Below are 27,026 nucleotides of genomic sequence, written 5' to 3' on the forward strand. Positions count from 1 at the left end.
AATAAAGCAGAAAAAACAAGCGAAAAGAGATAAAAAATTGCTATAATTTCTGACGTCAGAAATAAAAATTGAGAGAAATGATGTCAACGCATTGTTCATTTTCCTTTGAAAAAGAAACGTCACAATGAATTTTCCTAACGACGGGCAACTCTGGACAATGTAGGCCCGTCGTCATGCGAAAAGAACCAATTGCATTGCGCAAAAAGTCGTGTAGCCCGCTTCGAATAAGTAACCGGTTAACAATTAATAATGTTATATTGTACGCAAAAACTTGTAAATTAGCTAGATTTGAAAGAAGTTACCAAATTAACTTTATTGCGAGCAAAGCGAGCGAAAAATTGCAAGCATTTTAAAATTATCTCAGTAAAATTGGTCCTGGGGCGCAGTTTAAGACGCATAAAGTATGATTTTTAAGATTAAAAAAATCTCTTTTGGCGCCCCTTGCTCTTCGGCGCCCCTTTAAAAAGCTCCGCTTGGGGGGGGGGCATGGCCCCCCTGCCACAACGCCACTGCTTGGCATGTATAATACACGCTTTTTTTATATAAGAATATACACTTTATAAGAATGTCCATGATGAAAATGGCCAAAAAATTAAGAATAATGCTAAGAATATCACCATCATGGAATTTTGCTACTCAAGCTAAGAATGCCATTTTTAGAGCATTCTCAATAATAAGTCGCCAATTGGGGGTCCAAGTAAGGCTCACTCCTTTCACAAAAATGTAGGGGGCCTTGAGACGTATGTACTAAATGCTAAATCTAGTCTGAATTTGGATCCTAACCTAAGAATGCTGTAAGAATATTTTAGGATGATTTTCCCAAAAAAGTTAAGAATATCCATGATGAAATGGATTTACACCATTCTTATAAAAAAAGCGTGTATCAGTCAGACAAAATATTACGACAGAAGAATTTAAACAGATATCTCCCTAAAGGGCTGGTGGATACCTAGAACAGCAAAGGATCTTTCTAAAGTGATCTTCTACGCCGTAGATGTCTGCAGCTAAGACCATGTTCGCACGTGACTGAGGGTTCCGTTTCGCTCTGAAACGAAATGAAGCCATTTTATTGGTGAGAAGTGACGGTAACCTTGAATGTAACCAATAGAATGGCTTCATTTTGTTGTGCAAACGTAGCGTGTGAACGTGATCTAAAACATCTTTTCAAATCCAACCCACAAGCTTATCAAGAACTTTTGACGTAAATTTGTACAAATCATATCCCCAACAAAAAAAATATGCTAAAAAGTCAAGTATGTCAAACATATTTTCTATTATATATAAATATAAAATCGTAGTTCCCAAAAAGATCAAATTTAAAGACAAAGGGTATATCCAATCGAATTTATACAACCTGTCATCCAGTCTGTTTCCAGTTATCGTTTCTCAATATTGATATAGATTTCTTCTTTGGGTGAGGTTACTAGTCTATGAACAGCCTCTACTTTCATGTCGGGCACTAAAGAAACCTTGAAATTTCTGACAATGGCTACAAGAAATATGATCGCTTCGTAATATGCGAATCGATATCCAGGGCATTTTCGTTTACCGGCAAAACCGAATGGCTGAAACGCCAGAGGATGTCGTTTTGGAGCGTCTGGGCCAAATCGATCGGGATCAAACCTTGAGAAAATCAGTTACATTGGTAGATTCTTTTATAATATTGCTATTATAAGAAGGCTTTAGATGGATTAAGGGGATTCGAATAAGCAAATTTCTTTTTTTATAAAACCACCCCTTAAATTTCAACTCAACCCCCTCTTTCAAAAGAAAGAAGATTGCACCAAAAGTCAACAAAAGTCAGCCAATTTTTAAGGAAAATATCCATTAATTGTTATTCCATTTATTGAATTGCATAAAGAAAACTTAAAACTTTGTTCTGCAATACTGGGAATAAATTTTGCCAGTTCAAAAAAGCAACAATAAATTAATAAACGCACCTTTTTGGTTGTGGCCAAATTGTTTCGTCTTGTAGAACACAACCCAAAGCTTGCAAGAGAGGAGTCTAACATGATAAGAAAGAAATTATATCATCATTAGGGTAGACTTAGTTATTCAGTACAGTCCGCCAGTGGTAAAAAAAAGTTCTATACAAATTGGGGAAATTTTCCTCTAAATTTACACTCCCTTGGTAAAAATATCGTCCCCGGTGGAAATTTATTCTTCGATTATTGTCCCTACAGATAATAATCAAATAAACAACCCCTCACTGCAAAATATTGTACTTTTTTCCCGTCTTCTGAATATTGAAAATACTTTAAAAGAAAAAAATTTTGACGGAAATTTAATTTGGCGGATGGCCGAAAAAGTTTTTTCAGAGGGAATTTAATTTAGTGGATGGCTGGAAAAACTAAATTTGAAGGGAATTTAATTTGGCGGTTGCAGGATATTTTTGGCCAAAATCGTTATCAAATATAAGTAAAAAAACCTGTTTTGAGCCCTGAAATAGCACTAATTTGGGGAATGCGTTATATAAAATAAATTTGGCAGGAATTTAATTTGGCGGATGGAGGAAAAAATACATTTTGGCAGGAACTTAATTTGGCGGATTCTGGCTAAATCCGCCAAATCCGCCAGATTTTCTTTCCGCAAAAATTTCTTCCTTTAAGGGTATAGAATTCAAATCCCCAGCCATTAAAAACAAGGATATATCAATCCTCATTGAGTTTCTGTCCGTGATTTTTACACCCAATAGCGGAAAAAATCTTTCCTACGGACATCCGTGAGAAGGGGGTGTAAATTACCATTGGTTCTTTGAGCTAGAAACTCTACATCCCCATTTAGAAAAACTTTACCAACTCGGAAATTTGCAATGTAGCAGAAGAGACCCTAAAGTTTCCGTGTCACCCAAATTCATCGAGAAAGACAAAATCATCATATCTTACATGTTTTGGTATGACGTGCCCACCAATGACCATGTCATATTCCGAATATCTTGCAGCATACGGTGCCAACACGGAGCATCTCATTGTTTCGTCCACCACTTGTCGCGCGTATCTGTCCGAAATAAACATCTTTGGAAGATCAATTTTGCGAAAAAGCAATTTGTGAAAAAAAACAATTGAACATGAACCACGACATGTGTCATTTTCCTTTTGTTTAAGAATTTCATTCCATGCGCGTGCTGTATTTTTTAGTTGTGAAGAAAATAAATAGAAAACGCCTCATAAGTATGTTCTTGGGAATTTTGCTAATTCATCGTCATGCCTTAGGTTTCAACTCAACTTCAGATCGTCTATAAAACCATCAGCGTGATATTCTTACATTAACTTATCAAAGTTGTCCATAGTGATTTCACCATCACCCAGTACTTCGTTTATTTCAGTCAACATTTTGTCCACCACTTTCGAATCGTTGCAAAGATAATACACTGCCCATGTCAACACTGAAAAAATAAAGCAATGGTTCCTGTCGGATGGTTGTAACTTATTTCTTGTGGACAACTGGGATATGCAAATCAGACACAGGGTTAGAATGTGTTAACCTTGAATCTGCCCCGGTGGTCTAATCTAGTGTAAAGGATGTAAAGGGCGTATTGAAGGTTATAAAAGGGAAAGCCTTGAAGGCTAAGCATAAATAAAAGACTTACGATTTCCAGTAGTGTGAAAACCTCCAACGATATACGAGATGACCATGTCAAAAATCTAAAAAACAAAAGCAACAAGCTTTTAGTTTATATCGTCGCATCGATCCTTTCGGATAACAAAAAGACAGAGAATTGAAAAAAAAGAAGGTAGAAAGAATATGGATCAAAAATTAAAAAGCACGGGGGTCGTAATAAGATTATCAAGCAGATTTTCTGGCTCAGGAGACTTAAAAAGTAAGTACCTTTGATTTCATTAAATTTTCAATATTAAATATAATCAAGTGAAGACACTTTTTAGGTATCCTACAAACACCTCAAATAGGCTTGACAGGAGATGAACTACCAACAAAGGATTGAGAAGTATCGGGTACCTGTTGATCTGAAGTATAGAGGTCTTCAGCATCAATCATGATGTCCAGTGCATTGTTGTCTTTCTTCTCTTTATTCGCTTTGCGATGGTTCACAATCTGTGACACTTTCTTACTCAACCAATTCAACGCTACGGAGAATATACGCTGGTGTGTTATGAGTTTTGCGGCCACTATCGAGCGTGTTCAGAAAGGGTCACCTTTCAATTTTTCATTACATAAAGAGGTTGACATTTAAGGGTCTTAACTTTTATCTTTTTGGGAGTTCTGCGTTTTTTCACACCAAAATACTTGGACGATAATTGTATCACCAAATATATATGGAGCTCTAATGATTGCTTTCACATGTGAATCAAATCGCAATGAACGATTAAAATTATGTGTAGATTTATAACAATGAATTCAGACGAATTAAGTTTTTTTTAATTAACTTACAATCGTCGTAATTCTTCTGGCGATCACTGTCTGGTTCCGGCATATTTCCATCCAAACGTCGCTCCATTTCTTCCCAGCACTGAACGGAAATTCGATGAAAAATTTATTAATACATTGAACATTCAGTCTTAAACTACGAACTAGAATGTAAAAGGCTTCGGAAAATCAACCAAAATCGGAGCCTGGTAAACGAATGGGTAGACAGGCGAAAAGTCTGTCAGATATCCCTTTTTAAAATCAGGGCCCAAGAAGAGAGCTTGACCAGTTATAAGTCAACTAACCTAAAGTAACATTACAAATAAGACAAAAATATTCTAGAATATCATCTTTTAGTTCAATTTGTTCAGTGTGACAATTTACCCTTACTCATAAGAAAGTACAAAAAAAACTAAAAGACTTACTACATCGTAAGCAGCTTCTAGCTCTAATATTTCTTTGTTACTTTTGAAGTAATCTTCGCCAAAGGAGGTTCTGATGATGGACTTGATAGCCACAGCTAACATGTGTTGACGCAGGGGCACCATCTCGTCCTTTGGTACCTTGGACCACCTGGTAACGAGCTCATTTGCAATCTAAAACCATCAAGTTTATTTACTCACGTAAGACTTGCTTGAATAGTAAATGAAAAATAAATATTGGACATGGATCCGAATATATCAAATCCAGAGGCGTATTTAGGGTAGGTCAAGTAGGTCAAGTGACATAGTTCCGAGAAATTGAATAACATGAAAAATTGTGAAACAGGCTTTCTTATTCCTTTTAGTGATACACAGTCCCCTTCAGATGCCATGTCTTGTATCAACTTTATCAATTTTATGCGTGCGGCAGTTAAAACTTATCTCTAGTTAAATTTATCTCCGCAGTTTTACCTCTCTAATGTTTTGCGAGTGAACCTTTCGCTATTTAGAGGCTTTTATTTTGATAATCCGAAAACCTATCTAATACCGCCCGACCCATATCGCCCCGCTTGAGTGACTTAGCAACACCCTTTTTGACCTCTTTCACCCTAGCAAATCGGGATCATATTATTACCGAGCTCAACTTCTCTAAAAATTCACGTGTAATGACCTTGAGTAACTGCTATATATCTGGCCGCCTTTCATTTAGAGATAATATGAAGCTGAGAGACATAGCTAGAAATAGCTGAAACGACCTAGCAAAATTTCTGAAAAAATCGGGGTAATAGCTATGAGGCTACGTACAGCTTCTCTGTCGAATTTATTAAAAAACAATACTCAATTCACTTTTCCTAGCTTATCTCTTTCACAGTTTTTATTGAGAGAAGCTCAGTTTCCAGAGCTGAAATTTGCTGAAGCGACCCAGTTAACTTTTGAGTTTGATCTGAAATTTTGTGAAAGTCCAAGTAACTTTCACGTCAACTGTGATTTTATAGCTTTAATTCTTATGGATCGATTGCTAAGAATTGATCGTCAGGGTATTAAGTATAAGCACCAGTTGTCACTGCTTTAAGTTGAACTAATAATGTTTATTTTTTAGCAAAAATGAAGCATTTTTCAAAGTCTTTTAAAACTTTGTTTTTTACCTGCTTTTTGGTTGTTGTTGTGAGCGGAAATGAATATATTAGAATGACTTGACACCATTTAATTACCTCCTATTCAATTCAAAACATAAAAAATAATTTTAGGGATATAAAGGCCTATAAACTCAACTATAACTCATCTATATTTCTTGTTTTGGGGAAACGGACATTGCTCCACATCAGTATCTATTTTTTTACCACAAGCGATTAATTAACGTAAAAAGGTAGTTAAAACGTGAGACAGGTGTATATGTTGAGTAAAAAAATTCTCATAATTTGCAAAGTACGAGTGCGATACAAACTACGTCCGTCTAAACAAAAGTGGAGTCTTGCATAGAATAACTCGGATAGCGTTTAAACGAAAAATGATAAACGCCTTTCTAAGAACCAGACTTGAACCACTTGGCTTCAAAAGTTTGACCTACTTGGCAAAATTCCTAAATACGCCACTGAAATCCTTTGTTGGAAATCAAATTAACGTTAGCGTACAATTTGATTTAATTCTGAATTTGTTTTGATCAACAAGAAATTTGTGAGGGGTTATAAACCTAACTTTACATTGATACTTAGCCAGTAACCAATAATGCGGGGTTCTAAAAATGATGGCGTGATGATGAAAAATACAATGACAAGTTTCGGGTTGTCATAGTGGAAGCATAAGGCGAGACCAAATTAATTTATTGTTCTACAGGCCCGACTGACCCTGTTATTATAGAAAAAATCATAACATTAAATTTGCTTAACTGAATAAGTTGAAAGAGTGTTAATTCATCCTAGAACTTTGATGAACTTAAAATATCACAATAAGAATGCCACGAATGTCGTCCATCGACAAAGAGGAAAAGGAAATATTTCAGATCTTGATTTTCCTACCTTAGATTTTAAGAAATTTTTTTTATTATACCGACCGACCAACCCGTATTTTCCTAAAGAACAATAAATCAAATTTGTCCCGCCTAACCATTGCTCATCAGAAAACGAATCAAACTTTGTCTATAGCTTCGAGGATGAAACCTTAGATCCACTAAGTATAGTATTAAAGTCCTGAAACTGAAACAAATTTTTATCAAAGAAAGAAACAAACTAACAGTGGTGAATGTTTGGAAATATAATCCGATGGCAGTAAACGAGAAATGTCGATCAAGTATTTTACGATGTTTCTGTCCGACAGGTGTGTTCATGTATTGAATGCTGTACACTCCCACCAAAGGTTTGAACAATTCAAACTGGTTCGCTGAAAATGGAAGAGAAGGGTAAATAGTGCAAATCACTTTAAAGGGACACTAAAGTAGTAAAATGTAAACATTGCGCGAATCACGTGTCATTAAAGAGAACAATTAAAATCACGTGTCCAAAACAAACTTGTAAAACAATTGAACGATCAAAATTGACCATATTTGGTTAGATTTTTTATTTTGACATGTGGCGTTTGTTTTGATTTATATCCGCTCGTACAGTTTGTTTACAAATTTCGCAAGTACTGTTATGTCCCTTTAATCTCCAATGGTTCCCCGAAAAAGGATCAGTATGTATTTTGCAGACCAGCTTGTAAATTAATCACATGAGTCCTAAACGGAATCAAAATATTAGTTTATTTCAATAGCTCAAGAAAGAGTAGACAATGTCAAAAAATATGTAGACGAGGAAAGCGGCAACTAATAATATGAGCTTCACCTGGTCTATCGAAGAGTGTTTGTGTATCTTTCCATGCATAGGGCGATGCCAAACTCACAACCAATTCCTTTCCCCAATAAAATGAAAACATGGGTCCAAACTTTTTGTGATGATCCAATAAAAATTGATGCAAGCCGCCATCTTTGGTGATTTGTTTTAAATTCCCATATCTAGTATGAAGTAATGGAATGCGATGTCCAAACAACAATCAAGAAAATCCAAACTCAAGATACTTCAGTCTGAGGGTTTATAATTAAGAATTTTTCCGAGAGTGCAGTCCACTCTCACTAGATCGTACTAAAGAAAACAGTTTTTTCGAGCTACAGAGTGAATTGAATTAAAGGAAGAATTTTAGGAGTGTTTCTTTTGATAAGGAATGAGAATTAGTTCGAATTATAGAGAAGGTCGAATAATAGAAATTCGAAATAGCGAAAGCCCACTGTTAAATCTAATCCCTTTATAGGGGAAACAGTTTTTTTTGGGATCCTTAGATTCATTTTGCTTGATTTTTACAAAACCATATATACCTTATTGGCCTTTTTTTACGCCGGCCCTTATTGGCATTATTTTTGGGCTCGTGGCGTAATAAGGGCCGGTGTTAAAAGGGCCGGTATAAAAAGGGCCAAAATTTAGCAATTTTTACCTAAAAGCGGCGTTAATTTTTGACCATTTTTTCTCAATTTAAAGGATTTTAGGCATGAAAAAAGGATGAAAACTATCCATTTTTTTACTCTTTACTTTTTTTATATCCAAAACTTCACGAAAATCAATGATTTTCAATGGAATTTTCAACAGTTTAATACTGAAAGTAAATACTTACTGTTTTGAAGCCTGAATAGCGATTTTTACAAGTTTTGGCATCATTTACGGCCCTAATTGGCGTAAGCCCAAAATTAGGCTTTGGCGGAATAAATGCCGGCGTAAAAGGGGCCGGCGTTAAATAAGGGCCGGCGTAAAAGGGGTCGGCGTTAAATTAGGGCCGGCGTAGAAAGGGCCGATAAGGTAGTCAAAATCTCGAAAATCGAGGGAGAAGGGAAATCTTGATTTTCGTTAAAGTTTTAACTTCTCAGAGATAGGGTAAATTTTCAAAACCTTAATTTTCCGTAACTTTCTACAGGCGGTAACTTCGATCAAAGATGGCGGATATAGCTTGGTCCAGGGATATATAAAGGTCAGTGGTCTGAGCAGGTCGGAGAGGGTTGTCAAAAACATCCTGTGTTACTTTAGGTAGATAAATCTTTGGTTGTTTTGGATTCACATTTGCAAAGGACATAACACTAAGAAGTGATGGACGTGCGAAGAGATGTGTACAGTGGGGCTTTCGCTAGTCTACACAATAGACAGATCCAGGCTTTTAGGCCTTACTCTTGGTCTATAGGCACTGCTATAGGCGGCCACTAGTGACCCCCACTGGGAATTGCTTATTAATAGGTTTAAACATAATAGACAACATTCACAAAAGATGTTTATCAATAGAGATTTTAAATAAAAGAATGTTTAAAACACAGCTGATTGGCTTAGGTTTCGAAACTCTCTATTGTTTCATTAAAACCTCAGTGCGCATGCGATTTATCTGGAGAATTTCAATATTCAAAACAAGAGGAGTGCTCATAGCCCGAAGAGTAGGAGTTTTACGCTCGAAACGAAGGAAGATATGACGTAGCCTAGGCTTTCGCATGTCTTTACACGTACACGAACCTTGCGTGTCAGAGACTCGCAAGCGGCTCCTTTCACTATTGAAAACCTATTTATTGGCGACTCGTAGCCTCGAACTAATAGGGACACTCAAGCTATTTAAAACAGGTCAAAAGCCTATTATAATTTGCGAGCTATTATGTAGTGCAAACAGAAAACAATAGTCTGCGTGTTGAGTGTCGCAAGTCTTCTTATGTGCGAGTGCTCCTATTGTTGGACGCTTAACAGTTGCTTATATCGTTTTATAAAAATGTATTGTGCTTAGGATGGAACTAAAAGGCTTGAAATCAAATGAAAGAAAGTAAACTTTTTTCTTTTCTCCTTTTTAATTCATTTTACATTTCTTTCAGTCTAAAATTTCGAAATGTAGTAAGGAACCAACAGAATCAAATGTTGTTGCTATTAAAAGAATTGAATATAGAACAAATACTGGATATGTTAACTTGTCTCCCTTGTCCAGAAATTTATTCTGGAAGATTCATTTTGGAAAAAAAAGTTTTAACCCTTATTTTTTCACACTGACAACGTTAACAAAAAACACTGATGAAACGTCAATGAAAATGGATATAATTTTTTAGTGTCCTAAAGCTTTACCCCCTAGTTTAACTACTATTGGCAATACTTTGTTTATATGGTTGACGTCCATGGGTTAATGTATCGGCATTTCGCTTGGCCAACCATGTCCCAAAAGCTTTTAATACCATCAACTAGTTGATCTTATGCCATCGGTTATGTTATTTCTGAGATGATATCTCATTTCAGCCCATAGCATAGGTTTTTTTAGATTTAATTTTTTTCTTCTAATTTCATTTACTTATACACGTTTTTTTAGATTTAAGAAACTAGTTTTACCAAGCAGCCTCAATGGTTCTTAAGAAATCGGCCTTTTTGGAAGGCTCTTAAAAAAAACCGAATTAAAAAATGTTATTTTCTCATTCTCAGCCTCAGCATGTTTCCTAGATGTTTCTTAGTTTTTAGGCGTTCTGAGCCTTGTGTTTCTTAAAAGTGTGTTTCTTAAAAAGAAAACGTGTAATTTTATTATTACCCTCTATATACTATTACAGTGTTAGTCTGATATCAGGGTTCGAATTATAAATTTTAAGAGCTTCCCTATTTTTTTGAGCGAAGCGAGATAAAGGAGCAAAGTATAGTGAAGTTTTGAAGTAACGAGTAGATGAAGCAATATGTAAACGAGTGAATAAAGTTGCGAGTTTATAAAGCAATAGATAAACGAGTGAATAAAATAGCGAAATGACAAGTAGATAAAGCAATAGATAAACGAACGAAGAAAGTAGCGAAGTGGCAAGTTGATAAAGCAATGGATTTTTAAACAAGTGAATAAATTAGCGAAGTAGTGAGTTTATAAAGCAATAGATAAACGAGTGAATAAAGTAGCGAAGTGGCAAGTTGATAAAGCAATAGATAAACGAATGAAGAAAGTAGCGAACTCGCAAGTCGATAAAGCAATAGATAAACGAGTGAATAAAGTGGAGAAATGGCGAATTGATAAAGCAATAGATAAACGAGTGAATAAATTAGCAAACTCGCAAGTCGATAAAGCAATGGATAAACGAGTGAATAGAGTGGAGAAGTAGCGAGTTTATAAAGCAATAGATAAACGAGTGAATAAATTAGCGAAGTGGCGAGTTTATAAAGCAATAGATAAACGAATGAAGAAAGTAGCGAACTCGCAAGTCGATAAAGCAATAGATAAACGAGTGAATAAAGTAGCCGAGTAGATAAAGCATTAGATAAACGAGTGAATAAAGTAGCGAAGTAGCAAGTTGATAAAGCAATAGATAAGCGAGTGAATAAAATAGCGAAATGACAAGTAGATAAAGCAATAGATAAACGAACGAATAAAGTAGCGAAGTAGCAAGTTGATAAAGCAATAGATAAACGAGTGAATAAATTAGCGAACTCGCACGTCGATAAAGCAATAGATAAACGAGTGAATGAAGTGGAGAAATAGCGAGTTGATAAAGCAATAGATAAACGAGTGAATAAAGTAGCGAACTCGCAAGTCGATAAAGCAATAGATAAACGAGTGAATAAAGTGGAGAAATAGCGAGTTGATAAAGCAATAGATAAACGAGTGAATAAAGTAGCGAAGTGGCGAGTTTATAAAGCAATAGATAAACAAATGAAAGAAGTAGCAAAATAGGTGTTTTCTTATGGTTTTTTAATTTTGCATTTTTAAAGTCTATTCACGATAAGTGATTGACCCCAAAAAACAGCAAAAAACTGCAGAAAACAGCGTTTTTAGACGTCAATCAGCTTATAACTTTGTTTGATATCTTTTGAATGAATGATTATTTTTGAGAATTTTTTTCACAGTGATGACGTTCGATGATTAAGAATTCACTTCATTGAAAATGATAGTTATAGCACTTTTCTACAAGGTCTTCATTTTTTTCTTCATTTTTAGAATTTTTTTAAAGTTTTTTCTATTTCAAATTGTTCCACTCACTAATATCTTTCCAATGATACCAAATTTATAAAGATTGAAGAATTCCTTCAAAAGTTATAGGTAAATGAAAAAAGAGTGAATAGACTTTAGTTAGGAAATCTTTTTGGATCGCTAAAAAATTCACTTCGCATTTTGTGAAGTGCGAAGCTATAAATTGGAACCCTGGATATTGTTTATATTATCTCGTCTTTTAGACGCTCTTATTATTCAATAAATACATTGAAAGGCTTTTCACAAATCTTTCAGCTGTATCTTCTTTGCTTAAAATAGGAGGCCTTTAAATATAAAACGTCAGTAAAATACTCACTCGCTTCCCTATTAATTCAAAACAAATAGCTTTGCTTTCCTATTAATCAGCGGTTGAATAGCACGTACCTATTATACTAAACTAAATAGGCCTTTTATAAAAGGTACGAGTTGAGTGTTGGGAGGGAAATCAAAAGCACTCGCATTGAACGAGTCTAAATAAATTGGATTTCTAACACCTATACATTATGTACTTGCAACGCGCGAGCTTCGCGCACACGTAAAGACATGCGAAACCCCCACTAGGTGTTTTTCTTCGTATGGAACATGAAAGATTGAACGGGTGAGTTCTCATTATCCTAACAGTTCATTATGTAGTTTTGATAAAAGGGAAAAGAAAAAAAGAGCACTTACATTTCATGCTTGCTGGAGAGTCCAGGGATTGATAATTTCCCTTGATTTCGTTCATTCTAAAAATAAAATAAAATAAGAACATTTGTAACACAAAAGTTTGATATCTTATTTGAAACTTTTGATAAGATAGAACGTGTAAAACAGAAGATATGATTGAATATGATTGGTTTAGATAATCCTCACAATGGACACGATGCAAGCCCGAAAGAAGTAACCAAAAACAAGATCAACTTTTTATTTTTTTTATTTATTCTTTATTTATCGTTGATACGAAACAAAAATAGTACAAAAGAAAAAGACTAATTAAATAACCAACATGACAATCTAATATTTACTGAATAGTAAATAATATTATCAAAATTAAAATATTAAAATCATTAAAATATTGAACACAGTTTGCAAGAACAATATATTTTTGCTTTCAAAATGTTGGTTTTAAAGCACTCTACTGAGTCTGATGTTTTAAAATCTCATTTGGCAGTCTATTCCAAGCCTGTCCTGCCCGATAATTGAAGGAGTTCAAGCAAACTAGATTTTTTGGTAGAGGAAGTTTAATTTGAGCGCCTCTCCTGAGTTTTGAAGCATGTGGGGAATCCACATCCTCATCCTCGTTCTCAGTATCACGCTGGATGATTTCAAAATGGCTCCACGAGCCCAATTTATTTCCAATATTGTTGACGTTCTTATAAACTTCCACTAGCATGAGTTAGAGATTTTGAGTATATGGACACACAATTTGCTTCGAACAGTTTGCGATTTTGGACAGATTTGGGCGGAAAATGTTGGGCGCCCGAGAGTGGTGGGCGTTTTTGTCGAGAAAAAGTCAAAATGAAAGTTTGAAAAAGTCAAAAAAAAAGTCAAAAAGTCAAATAAAAGTAAAAAAAAAGTCAAAAAGTCAAATGAAAATTCAAAAAGTCAAAAAGTATCGTACACCTTTTTTCAAGAGATTTACCCCTCGGAGAGGGCAATATTTAAAAGTAGATCATATAAAACTATTAAATATTAAGTCTGCCTGCTCTTGGTTCAGATATGATCTGATTCTGAGGATAGTTTTAGTTTTATGAGAGGCTTTGTTTCATAGATCCTGAATATGAGGATAAAATGATAAAGCACTGTCGATGGTTACACCAAGAAGTTTAACATTTTCAGAAGATTTAAGTTTAAAATTGTCAAGAGATATATTTGCGTTTTTTGTACCTGGAAATAACATCTGAAACTTCTCCGGGTTCGCTACAAGAGAGTTTTGTTTATATACAGTAGCGTGGTGGCAGGGGGCAACTGCCCCCTCCCAGCCAGCAGAGGCTTTTTGAAGGGGCGCCAAAAGAAGGAAGTTTTCTTTCGTATTAGCTCTTTAGTATGTAACTTTAGCGCCCCTTTCCCTTTAAGGCGCCCTTTTACTAAAATTTTGGTCAAATTTACAAAATTTAAGCTCTATTTTGGAAAAGATTTTTTTCTTCGCTCGTAAATTTTTTACACTGACTATAGACCAGCATGACCAATAATAGTTCCTCAAGGATCGTAGGTGGAATTTCTATTATTTTACATAAGATTTGTCATATATTACATGCCTGATTTGGTTTTTATAATTTTATAAAGTTATTATAATAATTTAACGTGGTTGTATTTTGTTCCTTTTCTAGTCGAAAATTTTGTGCTTGCTTCGCTAACATTTCAATATCATTTTACTCTATTGGCTTTACGCAATCCATCTCGATAAACAATGTTGCAAATTTTTCCTAAAATGTTCCTAAAATGACCAAAAATTTGAGTTAAACAAAGTTTAGTAAACGATTGCGACCAAAAAGGGGGCGCCTGAATAAGCCTACAAGGGGTGCCTTAAGCCAAAATTCTACTTTTGCCTCCCCAGCCTTGACCTACCCACCACTCTACTGTGTATATATGACCAGCAGAAAATAAAATACTCCAGCCCAGTAATACTTTTTGGGCCTCAAAAGTTACTTTTTCCAGACACACAATTTTATTGATTATAATTCTTGAATTTAAAATCGTGGACAAGTAATTTGTACAAATAAGTCCATCAGTTTTTTTTTCCGCTCACTTCGCTCGCATGGAGGGTTGAGAAAATACAAAAGTTTTCTCCATCGAGGCCTACCACACAACAAAAATGCTTTCTTTAGAATTGCCCCTCCTTTAAGTACATAATAAATGCAGAAACCCGTATTGAATAGTATTGACTCACTAAGCCAGCTTATTTTCGGAAAAAAGTGTCTAAAATAGGTCGTTTTTAGCCTAAACGAAAGCTATAGAAAGCTGAAAATTTTTCCGTCGGTGCATACCATGGTTGCGCCTCCTGCTGCCCCCTCAACAACAATTTGAATTCCTGCTAGCATGCATTGGGGATTATGGGTTAGTTTTGTTATAACAAATTCGGGGATACATTCTGTCTACTTTTAAGAGTCACAGATCTTTTGAAGCAAGAGTAAAAAGTCGGTGTCGGTGAAGAGGATAAACTTTGTCGGTTTATCGGTGAAAGAGCTATTTTTGCACGGCTTATCGGTTTTTGGAAGTCCCGTACGCCCCCCCCCAAACAGTCAAAGGCTTTCGACAAATCCATCATAATTGCTCAAATTTTATTATTGACGACATAGTTTCTCTGGCGATTATAACGAGCAACATCATCAGGATTTTTTGTAATGTTTGCTATGTTTTTAAGTTTTGATCGGAGCATAATAGCTTTCCTGAGATCTTTGGTCACGTGTTGCTTATTTTAAAATTTATTAAATTTAAAATTTAAAATTTAAAAAAAATTCAAGCAATATATTTCGGTGGTATCACCATTCTCAAGCTTATAAAAATAAAAAGTGTTCTATCAGATTACGCAAATTTCTATCTAGGTCTAATTAAAATTGATTAAAAATTACTTAGAAACATTCTACAAACAAAGAAAATGCATAAAATATCTACGTGACTCCATTTCTAGGCAGTAATTTTGATGAATCTAGTTGGTCATTAAGTTCAGGTTTGTTGAGAGCAATAAAAGATGCTTCAAGATTTTTACGAGTTCTCCAATTCTTTGGGGCATTGAGGACAATTTCCCATTGGAATTTGTGATTTGGGTAGGAATTTAAATTTTTTCCAAGCTCTGATTTTGAAGTGACATTTTCGTGCTCTCCACATTTTGTAGCGACGTTTCGTTTAGTTTCACCAATGAAAATTTGACCACAAGAACAATCAACTTGGTAAATTTTGCAGGCTGGATACGGGTTCTTGTCTTTTAAAGGGAATAAAGATTTCACCTTTCTCGTTGACCATTTGATAATAAAATCAAAAATGTCATTCGTAAAAAGCTTTAATTTCTCTAATAAGCGTTTCACTAAAGTCTGTCTCGAAATAATTTGCAGCTGGAGAAAAAAATGGCTGTAACTTTTGATAAAACTCGAATCAAGTTGCGATTTTGTGCTCGTTAAAAAGATATTCGTGAGTGGAACATTATCAAGTAAAAAAATTGAGAAAAAAAAGGAAAATGAAAATGAAAAATGAAGAAGAAAAAAATCAACTTTTTGTAGAAATGTGGTATAATTACCATTTTCACAGGAGTGACTCTTCAAACTTAGATCATCATCAATGTGAAAAAATTTTTCAAAAATATTCATTCAATCAAAAGATATCAAACAAAGTTTATTGCTGGTTGATTGACAAAAGGCTGTTTTTTTGTCGTTTTTTACCAGTTTTTACTATTTTATAGAGTCAACCAGCAATAAACTTTCTTTGATATCTTTTGATTGAATGAATATTTTTGAAATTTTTTTTGACAGTGATGATGATCTAAGATTGAAGAATCACTCCTGTGAAAATGGTAATTATACTACATTTCTACAAAAAGTTGATTTTTTTCTTCTTCATTTTTCATTTTCATTTTCCTTTTTTTTCTCAATTTTTTTACTTGATAATATTCCAATCACGAATATCATTTTAACAAGCACTTAGTCTTAATCGCAACTTGATTCGAACTCTATCAAAAGTTACAGCCATTTTTGTCTCCAGCTGCAAATTATTTCGAGAGAGACTTTAGTATTTCGTTTTTCTCGCAAAACGGTATTTCAATCAAAACTCTTCTCTTTGAGATCTCAAAAAGAAATAAGGGTATAAGAGGACACTCGTCAGAAAAATCGACTTCTTCTTCAAATTGATTAATTACACTATCAATAAAAAACGTGTAGGGAAAGCTTCTTTTTGGAACTTGGAGCGAACAGCTTGTTTTTCTGCTTCAAAATCCATGGAGATTTTGTGGGAGCGATACAAGTCTACATTTATGGCATTGCGTTTGTAGCGTTTTTGCACTTTAGACGTCCAGTGGCTTGGTACTTAATTTGGTTTACGATAGACTGATGTGACTGCTTTGTTATTGTTGATTTCTTTCTATCTGAGTGTCTAGAAATCTGGATGGATTTTCCTCGACGGTAAATTTAATGCTTCTATGATAACTGTTCAGCTTTAAAAAGACTTCATCATTTTCATTGGTTTTCCTTCTACTAATAACATCGTCATCACTGACTTTCTTATTCCAAATAAGAAATTGTTTTGTTTCAAAACTAGGCATAAGTGAGATTTAATGAAATGTCCATTTATAGTCAGTATAGCGTAGACAGGAGGGGCGCAAAATTTGTGTAGGAGAGCAGATTTTTATGACACAGTAATTATCTTTATATAATACACGCTTTTTCTTTTATAAGAATAACTTCTATAAGAATATCAGGGTGAGATTTCGGGTTTAAAACAATAGGCCTATTGTTTAGAACAATAGAAAAATAAGAATAATGCTCACCCTCAACCAAAGTACACTATTCTTATAAAAAAAAGCGTGTATGAATATATAATTAATGCGTCATAGAAATCTGCTCTCCTACACAAATTTTGCGCCCCTCCTGTCTACGCTACTACTAGCGTATTACTATTAGTCTTATGGGATTGCCAGGACGAGACAAAACTATTTGAACATATTGAAAACGGTTCAAGTGTACTCTTTAAAAATATTGTTAAGTGTTGTGATTTAAAATTCTACATTTCATTTAGAAATAGAAAGAAATCAAAGAAGAAACAATGGTTTGCATCATGGACGAAGGCTATTTGTATATCGATCCAACGTTCCGCAATATTGCAAGTTTTTTCTTTGCCATGTCAGCAATGATCGCATTCTTCGGAAACATTTTTTGTCTGATTGTATTATGGCGAAATTCAGACGGTTCGAAAGCAAACAAAATTCTGTCATCGTTGGCTACCAGTGATTTGTTGTGTAGCATTAATAATATTCCTGCTGTCATCTACATGATGCACCATGGCCACACGCAAACTAATATCCCATGTGAATTGAAATCCTTTGTGAATGTGATCACGCTATTGTCAATAAATTGTTCAGTATGCTCGATCATACTTGTAACATACGACAGATTTGTCCTCATCAACAATCCCTTCACATACGATGACCTACTCTCCGAGCAAAAAGTCAACTTTATCATCATGTTCATTTGGATGATAGGCCTGGTTGTCAGCATAATAGCTGTCCTGTATCAACCGTTTTATATAGCCAGTACCTCTATTTTCTTGATTGTTACCACACTTGTTCTTATTTTGAGTTATTTCTTGCTTTGGCGAGCTGTTCGTAAAATTCAAAGAAACACTGCTGCAATACAGATACCAGAAGATGCACAATCCGATAATATCCGTCTAGCTAAGAAGGTTTCAATCTTCATCATATTTTATTTGGTAGCCATTATACCAACTTTTATCTACGTTCTCTTGTCATTAGGATTTCATGCTCTTCCTGATCACACCAAATCTCAACTATATCTTTTTTCATTGTTTACACTGTTTTCCAACTCGGCTGTCAATCCGTTTCTTTATATATGGAAAGATCCAGAGTTCAAAATTACTTGTAAAAGACTGCTCAAGAAAAATAAAGTCACTGCTTTCTTTATCCAAGAATCAATAAACTAAATATAAGAAGATGGCTCAAGTTTTGAGCACTGAGCTTCAATAAATGGCTGCTATTTCTACCATCTTTGATCGGATCTTTTGCGAGCGGTATCCACAAGAAGCTACAACGTCACTACTATACAAACGTTCAAGAGAAAGTATATCGAGGACTATGGAAGTATTTGTAGCCCTATCAATAGTAGTGGAAGCATTTAGTAGTCTTAAAGAATTTGTACCTCTACCATACCTTTCTCACAAACCCGGTGGTATTTTTTCGGACCAAAAATCGATGTGAATTGATTTTACTAGTTCTTTAATGGCTTAGGATTTTAATTCCATTGTTTTCGAGCCAGAAATTTCAGTAGGGATAGATAGAAGACAATATTTTGTACTGAGGATATGCTTATCTGATTATTTTTAGCGGGAACAAAAATTAGAGTACAATTTTCCACTGGGGACGATATTTTGGCCAATTTTTCCAGTGGGAAGGGGTCCCAGTGGGTCTGCGAGAAAGGGGTGTCCTATCAATAGTAGTTGTATCACAATATCAAGAAAACCAGGATAAAAGAGTTCCAGGGTCTATATAGGCTGCACGCATCCCCAGAATTTATTTTGTTATAGGGGATGCGTATCGTGTATGAAATTCTCGTCCGAGAGTTACCTCAAATTTGGGGTAACCGAAAGTTGCATAAATTTACATAATTTTGTTACATCCAATCACAGAAAGAGAAAAATGACGTCATTGTGTTATTGCTTTCATAATTATAAATTTTCATTCATTAAACAAAGAAAAAGAGAAGTCGTTGTACAGCTGTGACACATAATCAAAAAAGAGAAAAGAAAAGAACGGGGGTAAGCTGGGACAGGAATATCTTAGACGATACGCATCCCCTATATCAAATCATATCAGAAGGGATGCGTGCAGCTTAGGGTCTATATAAAGCTCAGTGGTTTTGAGATACAAACAAAATGGATAGTTGTTAAAACAACAACTTCCATTGTATTAAAATCTGTGGGTTTGAAGATTTTACAGGAATTGAACAATTGGGAATAAGATAATAAAAATAAATGAATAAAAAAAGCAATATATATACTTTCAAAGTAATCAATAGTTCGCGATTACTCCCCATCAATTTTAGCAAGGAAATGTACGTTGAATGAGAATAATCTTATAAGTACTTTAATCAAACAACCGGTATAAAACCTGGTACTGTGGTTGTGTTGCATTTGGCAAAAGTTTGTTTGATCTAGTAAACTTAGCACATAATTTTTTATGTTGCTTCAAATATAATCAAAAGTCTGTCTCAACATACTCTGCAGCAGAGACAATTTTTTACCGTTTTTACATTTTAAAAAAGAGTGTGCTTTTTATATTCTGATACAAAAGCAGCAAAGCACGATTTTGAACTTTTCTTTTTAATCTGTATGAAATTTCTAATCAAAATGGTGTATAATAAAAATATATAATAATAAGAATGGGTTTTTGTTCTCGTTTGCAGAGCCTGGCAGCCAATATGATGAAAGAAAATTTTGAATCTGCCATTATGTACTTCAAAACCTTTGTAAGACAAAAAGTTACTTTTTGTAATTTCTCATTTAGGTGGTAGAAATTCAAGTACATCGAATAAGCTGATCAAATATTACAACCCCAGCAAATTTTAGGAAAAAATTGAATTTCTCGAACAAAATCAGATTTCTATGTTTACTCCGATTGGCACCCTCTACACCTGCAACATACCCTTGCACAGGTGGAAAAAATTTAATTTGTTAACATCTTTTCTCAAGTGATGCGTATACAGAAAAAATTATTGCTTCCACAATAGAGTGCAAATCATGTGGTAAGTATTCAATTATTAGTTAGACCAGCAGCCGAGGTAGTGAATTGTTTCACTTCGTAGGGTACCCCTTAGATCAGGGCAAATTTTTGATATTATGCTCCTAATAGGGTGTAGAGTTGACAAAAAAAATTTGTCTTTCGATTCTCCTGCAGTTTTCGAGTGAATCGATTTTTAGTTAATCGATAGAACTTATCAAGGGTCCCCCCTTTACTAACGGTTTTTTCGAAGCTGAAAATCAAATATCTGAGGCTACCAACGGATTCAGCGTGAAGAGTAAATAATAGTTGGGCCCTCCTTTACCACAACTATAAAGAAAGTATCTGTTGAAGAATGTTATTGAGATTTGTTAATAAAATCAAGGGGATGGAAAAGACTGATTTTTATTTGAAGGTTTTTATGATTTTGTTAAAGAAAACGTCTTAGGGGTATTTCATGCATTTTAAGGAGTTGAGGATTCAACCTTGAGAGTTGAAAATTCAACCTTTCTCCTAATGTCGACAGATTTCCTTGAAGTCCTTGAAAACTAACAAAGATCGACTAAAGACCCTTGAAAACCCTGGAAAATTAGTCAAAAATGACTCTTGAATTTGTCGAAAAAGAAGTGCTGGCTACCATAGAAGTATTTTCCCAGGAATTACAAAAGAACAAAAAATCCTTTTTGCATTTTTAACAATAAACAAGTGATACTTTTATGGACCTACCTGGTTATCAAACTAATCAATGAAATTGAAACAATGAAACATATAAGACATAACTGGTCAAAATACAAAAAAATAAAGAAAAATGAAAGCATATCTATTGGGAGAAACTATCAACACTATTGAAAAAGACTTTTGATAAAGAAATAGAAAAGCTTTTCTTTATAAAAAAAATGCACTATCTGAAAAATGCACAGCTCAATAAATAAGGTTTCCAGAAAACTCAAACCATCGCGCTCTACCGTGACATTTTCTTCTTTTAGAAAAAATAATAATAAAAATAATAATTATGCAAAGAACATTGATCTATGCTTATAAATAGTGATTCTTATAGATAAAGATTCGTTATCAGACAAAAAATAATAAGTGTTTCTAGAAAACTCAAAATATTGCCCTCCACTACGGTGGCCGAGAAGGGCAAAAATCTTACTTTCTTTTTTCTGGGGGAATCTTTCTTTTTTTGGGGGAATCTTTGTTTTTTTGGGGGAATCTTTGTTTTTTTTCGGGAATCTTTAATTTTGTTCGAATCTTTAACTTTGGAGGAATCTTTTTTTTTGCAGTGGGGGAATGTTTTTTTGAGTCATGACTTTTCATTCGGTCCCGTAATAATTGAGTCAAAATGGTAACAATAAGTTATAAGAATCACGTGCGGAGGAGATCGAAATATGTTCAGTTGGCTAGTTGGGTTGGCTGGCTGACACTCACTTGAAAGAAAATTAGAGCCCCGTGAATTATTCGACCCTGTTTTTCACATTGGAAAATTTTGCGGAAACTCAATTTTGCGGTATGGCCCAAATCCACAAAAACCACAAAATTCCTATTCCTGTCTTACAATTGTGGATGAGAATTTTGCTTTTCCTCTCTGAAGATGTCATGTCAATCCCCACTTTCTTCATTTTCCGCAATTTAAACTCCCTTAAGTAGACTCTTTGCTGGTTGAAGTGGTGCATCTGCGTTGTATCAATGTACTTTCTTACACAGGTTCAACACAACAATTTAACAAAATTTAATCCAATGAGTCCAGCTAAACAGCTAAAGTAGAGTGTACTTGTCCACTTCAACTCGCCAAACGCAGGAGACCATTTCGTCAAAGTGGAAAACGTTCAAGTCGCTCGCTTTTTATCTGAGCCATTTTGTAGAATCATCCGTTATTTTTAGTAAGTAAGTAAGCCAGAATAAATGGCCGAGTTATTCCGGAAAAACTTTAGTAATGTTTTTGAAATTTATGACAATAACGGAAATACGCTGGATGAAAATCAGTTCCTTTTTTTTAAGAAAAATTAGCCTGAAAACTCACGGGCATCGTACAGAAATCATTTTAGCCTCAACGTTTCTTAAGAAATCGGCCTTTTGAGCCTTAAATGTTTCTTACATGTTTCTAACATAACATTCTTTTTGACATAATCAGCCTCATGTAAGGCTGGATTGGAAGGTTCTTAAAAGAAACCGAATGAGAAAATGTTATTTTCTCATTCTCAGCCTCAGCATGTTTCTTCGATGTTTCTTAGTTTTTAGGCATTCTGAGCCTCGTGTTTCTTAAAAGTGTGTTTCTTAAAAAAAAACAACGTGTAATGCAATGCCCAGATTGACCCTCAAAATCTTTTTTTCGAAAAATGAACTCATTCATATTTTGGACAACGTTATTCTACGTATCTGTACAAAAATCAGGAAATTCTAATGAATGCACTTTTCACAAAGTCCAAAAAACCAATTTTAGGCCCGAATAGGCCCAAGAAAATTTAAAAGGTTCGATAATACACCGTTTAGTAGTTTAGTAGTGTCGACTGCGCACGCGTCCAAACAATTTTCCATTGTTTTGATTTTAGCGACCACTCTTTCCCGTAAAAAAACAGTGTAGCTGGAACCTCGATATTCCAGGATTAGAAAAAGCTATACCTGTTATCTTTTTTCTTTAAAGAATCAACAAACCATCAACATCGATAAATTACACACATTTACTCAGAAACTTTTAAAATTATCTGCCATTATGACTTTCTTGAAGCCGTTTCGAAATGAACCAATCGGGTTATGTATCGGAATTCCTACGGGAGTTCTTTTCCGAAATTTGTAAAATAGCTAAGTCGGCAAAAAAACTTTTCACGGGGGTTTGAGGAACAACAGAACTGCTATCATTTGTTTGTTATTTAACCAGATATTTAAATTCGGGCTCAAAAATACTTAAAAATAAATCAGTTAATAATATTAAATATACTATTTGTATCTCTCAGAAAATAAACACTTACAGAACGACATCGTTTATCATTTGGAATACCCCCGTATTTGGACCATTCTATTGTTGGCGCAAAATAGGGCGGAAACTAAGTAGCACCCTCAGTGCAAGATTGCCGCCTCATCTTTATTCACCCCCGCGAGAATGCGAGCTAATCATTTTTTACTCGCGCACTCAAGGGGAAAAGGAAAGTGATCGATATTCTTTGAAGAAAAAACGTCAGAAACAAACCCAAAGACCAAATAATGTATTTTGTTGTTGAGAATCGATCCTGTGAAGATGAAAAAATTTCTGCTTTGCGTTTTTTTCGGAACGCTGAAAAACTCCAACTTCGATCTTCCTATAAGGTAAAGAGGTTGCGAGATTTGGGTTAGCAAGGCAAAAATTGCTAAAAAGCTGGTAAAATCGTAATCCTCAAAAATCGAAGTTCCAGCCTCACTGAAAAACGGTAGGTAAAATTCCGGTTCTCGTAAGGAAACCTACCAGAGAAATATCAAGTTCAAATATCTAAATCATTCTCTTTAAGGAATGAAAAAAATTGAAAATGTTTACATTCCTCTAACCTTCCACAGTACTAAAGTGCGCATTTTTACTTACCTTTTTTACGGTGGAACACGGTGGAGATAGCAAGACTCCTAAACAGTGTATTGGCCACCAACATTTCAGACCGTTGTACCAAAATAAAAAAAACCCTGTAATTCAATCCTGAGAAAAGTTGGCAACAGACGAACGAAGGAGCGGCGGAACCGAGGAACACAGGTTAATTTATAGGTATGGGTCAAAAAATAGCATGGGGAATACTTCTGTCAATATGTTTCATGCGTCAACTATGTAAGCATTGTATAGTAGTTTGGGAGAATGTGACAAACTATAGTTGTTTAGGAGAATGCGGTCTATTGAATAACAAATACTCCACATAAATTACTTTTCCTCAGCCATTAAAAACAACCAGACCATTTTTCATGCCTTTTTAGCATCCGGTTATTGGAGGCTGTCTTTCTTGAATTATGAAAAATAATGGTAAAAACAGCCTTTATTATGAAAAAACAGCAGAAAAAGTGCCTTTTTTGGTTTTAAGCCGACACTGCCATGCCTTGCCTTTCTATCGGCCTTTCAACCGAACCCTCTATTAAACCCAATTTTATTAATTGAACCATCAAACTCAATCGAACGATGGATAGGTGTTAGTCGATTACCAAACCAATAACTTCTCAAAATAATATGTCATAAATAATCTGACATTACAAAAGTAACAGTGCAGTGCCCAGTTTGCAGAGTATGACATAGACAGGAGAACTGTCCTGTATTTTTTTATAATCTGATGTATACAGGACGGGTATGACCTGTCAAAAAATGTACAGTGGGAAATTCGAATTTAGCGCTGTCCTCACAATAAAAACCAAATTTGGGAAGTTGCGCATTCTCTAAAAAAGTGTGATCAGTAAAACAATAACAAACAAAATTTGATTGGCTATGTTTTCAACCGTTATTAGGATTTCAAACTCTCAGCCAATACCATGCTATATATTTCGCCATCAGTATATAAAATAAGAAATCATAGCATGGATCTCCAGGCTGCACTGTTTGAGGAAAAATTAGGAAATACTAAGTTCTTCCGCACTGGTGACTGGGAGAGCGTACCTGATAAATTTTAGTTGTGACAAGGTCCACCTATAGACCTTTTTCAAAGAGACAACCCTGTTGAATAATTATGTAGTCCAGCCATACAAACAATGATACAGCAATGCATAATTACTGTTTCGTGCATATTGTAATAATTATGCATGGGAGTATCATTGTTTTTCTGCTGGACTACATAATTATTCAACAGGGTGGCTTCTTTGAAAAAAGGTCTATTCCTATATACCTCAGATATTCGCCCAAAAACTAAAAAGGCAAAAATTGCTAAAGTTAGCTAAGGGGTCAGTCACAAATCGATTCTAGGTTAGAAGAACGTCAATTGACGTATATGGGTGGGTGGGTTAAAGGTTGTTGACGTTTTTTCAGAAACATCTATTTTTCATTCCATGCCAAATATTACTTCTCGCCATGTTTCTGTTTGATCGCTTCGTTTGTTTTGAAAACCAAAACAAACGGCCCGATGTTTATGTCTTTTCTTTGTTTAACGGCCCGGACGGCCCTTGAATTTTTGCAGATGGTCGTTCTTTCTGTCGCTACATACTACGGAGATAATTAATTACGGGAATTTTGTGAACAAGTTTAGAAATTGTCTCCGTTTCTTTTTTTTTTTCAAATATAAACTATGCAAGCCGTAGTGAAAATCAAGATGGCTGACGAAACAGCGATGAAGGCAGTTTTAATCGATTTTCGTGGATTTTAGGCGTTTGACGTTTTCAAGGTTGGGTGGGTGGTTCAGCAATTAAAACGTCAATTGACGTTCTTCTAACCTAGAATCGATTTGTGACTGACCCCTAAAACTGCACTTGAGAAAAAATAACTGAACTCTGCATCTGAGGTTAAAAAACAGTCACTTGCACTTGCACTTACACTGGAAAACCTCAAATTTTGCACCTGAAAAACTCAAATTTTGTACCTGCACTTGACTTTTTCGGAGTCGAGTTTGTGCACTTCAAGATATCTTGAACAAACAGACAAACGTGCCACACTCTGCAAACAAACACTGGGTGCAGCAGTGCAAAGGCTTCAAAATAAAGAACAATGAAATCTGATATTTTGTAATCTTAACCAAGCAACAATAAGCTGATAATATGCAAGGAACGAGGTTGGGTTGATGGATGGCTGGATGGGGATGATATTATAATATATGAAAAAATCACTTACCCACCAAAGGTAAACAAGGGTGAAAATGAGAAGAAGAATTGCTGTAGTAGCAAGTGCAAGGTAATCTGATGATCCTATATTTGTTATCAATTGCCTCATCCTTCTCTTTTCTTCTCAAAAATCAAACCAACATAAAAATTTCTTCTGGTTAAGTTAATGCTGAAACTCTGCAGTGAAACACGACATCACCGGCAAAATAGAAAGTGAAAGTATTTGGGGGTTGGGGCGAGTCGAAGTTATCTAGATTTGATTGGAGTTTTTTTGGAATTGGTACCACTGACCTTTATATAAAGGTCAGTGATTGGTACCCGAGGAGAAGCCATTGCAATGTTAAAAATTAACGCTACATCATCAAGAGAATTTGAGGAAAAGTAGACCTAGCGCTCTCGATGCATTTACACCGCTATCGAATAGTGCCGCCATTAGGGTACCAATTTTCAAAAAACTCCGATCGAAGATTTTGCTTGGCTGGGATTGAGAAGCTTGGTCCAGGGTATATAAAGGTCAGTGGTGGAAATAAACCTTTCCCTCAACCTCGTCCCCGTGTATCCCAGGCTTTATTTACGTTACTGATTGACGCCAGAGAATATTATATATTATCTAGCGCTATCAGTAAGCATAAAAAAGCTGATAATGCGCAGGGAACGAGGTTGCCTTTCCCTTAGACGTGGGGGGCGTACGGGAAAGCGGTTTTGCGCGGTTTGTCGGTTTCGGCCCTTTTTTTGTCGGTTTATTGGTGAAGAGCTCGAAATATGTCGGTTTATCGGTGAAGGGTAAACATCACGGTGTCGGTGATTGAGCTGTTTTTGTTCGGTTTTGTTAAATAACATATGTTCAGCAATAGCCCATTAGTAAAAGCTCTGATGGAAAAAATTGTTTACATACAGTAACGTGGTGGCAGGGGGGCAACTTCCTCCTCCCAGTGGAGGCTTTTTGAAGGGGCGCTCAAATTTAAGCTCTTTTTTGGAAAAAATTTTCCCGCTCGCGTCAAACAGAGTCAACTTTTTGCATTGATTTTTTTAGAATAGGCATAACCAATAATAGTTCCTCAAGGATCGTATGTGGAATTTTTCATAAGATTTGTCATATATTATAT

The 27,026-nt window shown here is 35.1% G+C and overlaps 1 protein-coding gene across 1 annotated transcript; it reads right to left on the reverse strand.

Annotated features, from left to right (window-relative positions):
- Positions 1–346: 346 nt before the first annotated feature.
- LOC136815149 (cytochrome P450 20A1-like) lies at positions 347–26,128 on the reverse strand. Its single transcript, XM_067071598.1, has 12 exons — positions 25,931–26,128; positions 12,429–12,484; positions 7,604–7,773; positions 7,018–7,163; positions 4,791–4,961; positions 4,390–4,468; positions 3,958–4,085; positions 3,590–3,644; positions 3,265–3,385; positions 2,886–2,997; positions 1,941–2,005; positions 347–1,623 (listed from the first exon to the last, which is right to left on the reverse strand). The coding sequence occupies exons 1-12, from the start codon at positions 26,027–26,029 to the stop codon at positions 1,377–1,379; spliced, it is 1,449 nt and encodes a 482-aa protein (XP_066927699.1). The 5' UTR covers positions 26,030–26,128; the 3' UTR covers positions 347–1,376.
- Positions 26,129–27,026: the final 898 nt, after the last annotated feature.

Source organism: Clytia hemisphaerica, unplaced genomic scaffold, assembly GCF_902728285.1.
Source record: "Clytia hemisphaerica strain Z4C2 unplaced genomic scaffold, Clytia hemisphaerica genome assembly, whole genome shotgun sequence".
In the NCBI taxonomy this organism is placed as follows: domain Eukaryota; kingdom Metazoa; phylum Cnidaria; class Hydrozoa; order Leptothecata; family Clytiidae; genus Clytia; species Clytia hemisphaerica.

Coding starts and splice junctions, on each gene's coding strand:
- LOC136815149 (XM_067071598.1), bottom strand. CDS start 26,029: ATGAGGCAATTGATAACAAATATAGGATCATCAGATTACCTTGCACTT. Junction 4,469..4,790: donor TAGAAGCTGCTTACGATGTA/GTAAGTCTTTTA, acceptor ATTTCCGTTCAG/TGCTGGGAAGAAATGGAGCG. Junction 2,998..3,264: donor GACAACTTTGATAAGTTAAT/GTAAGAATATCA, acceptor TATTTCGGACAG/ATACGCGCGACAAGTGGTGG.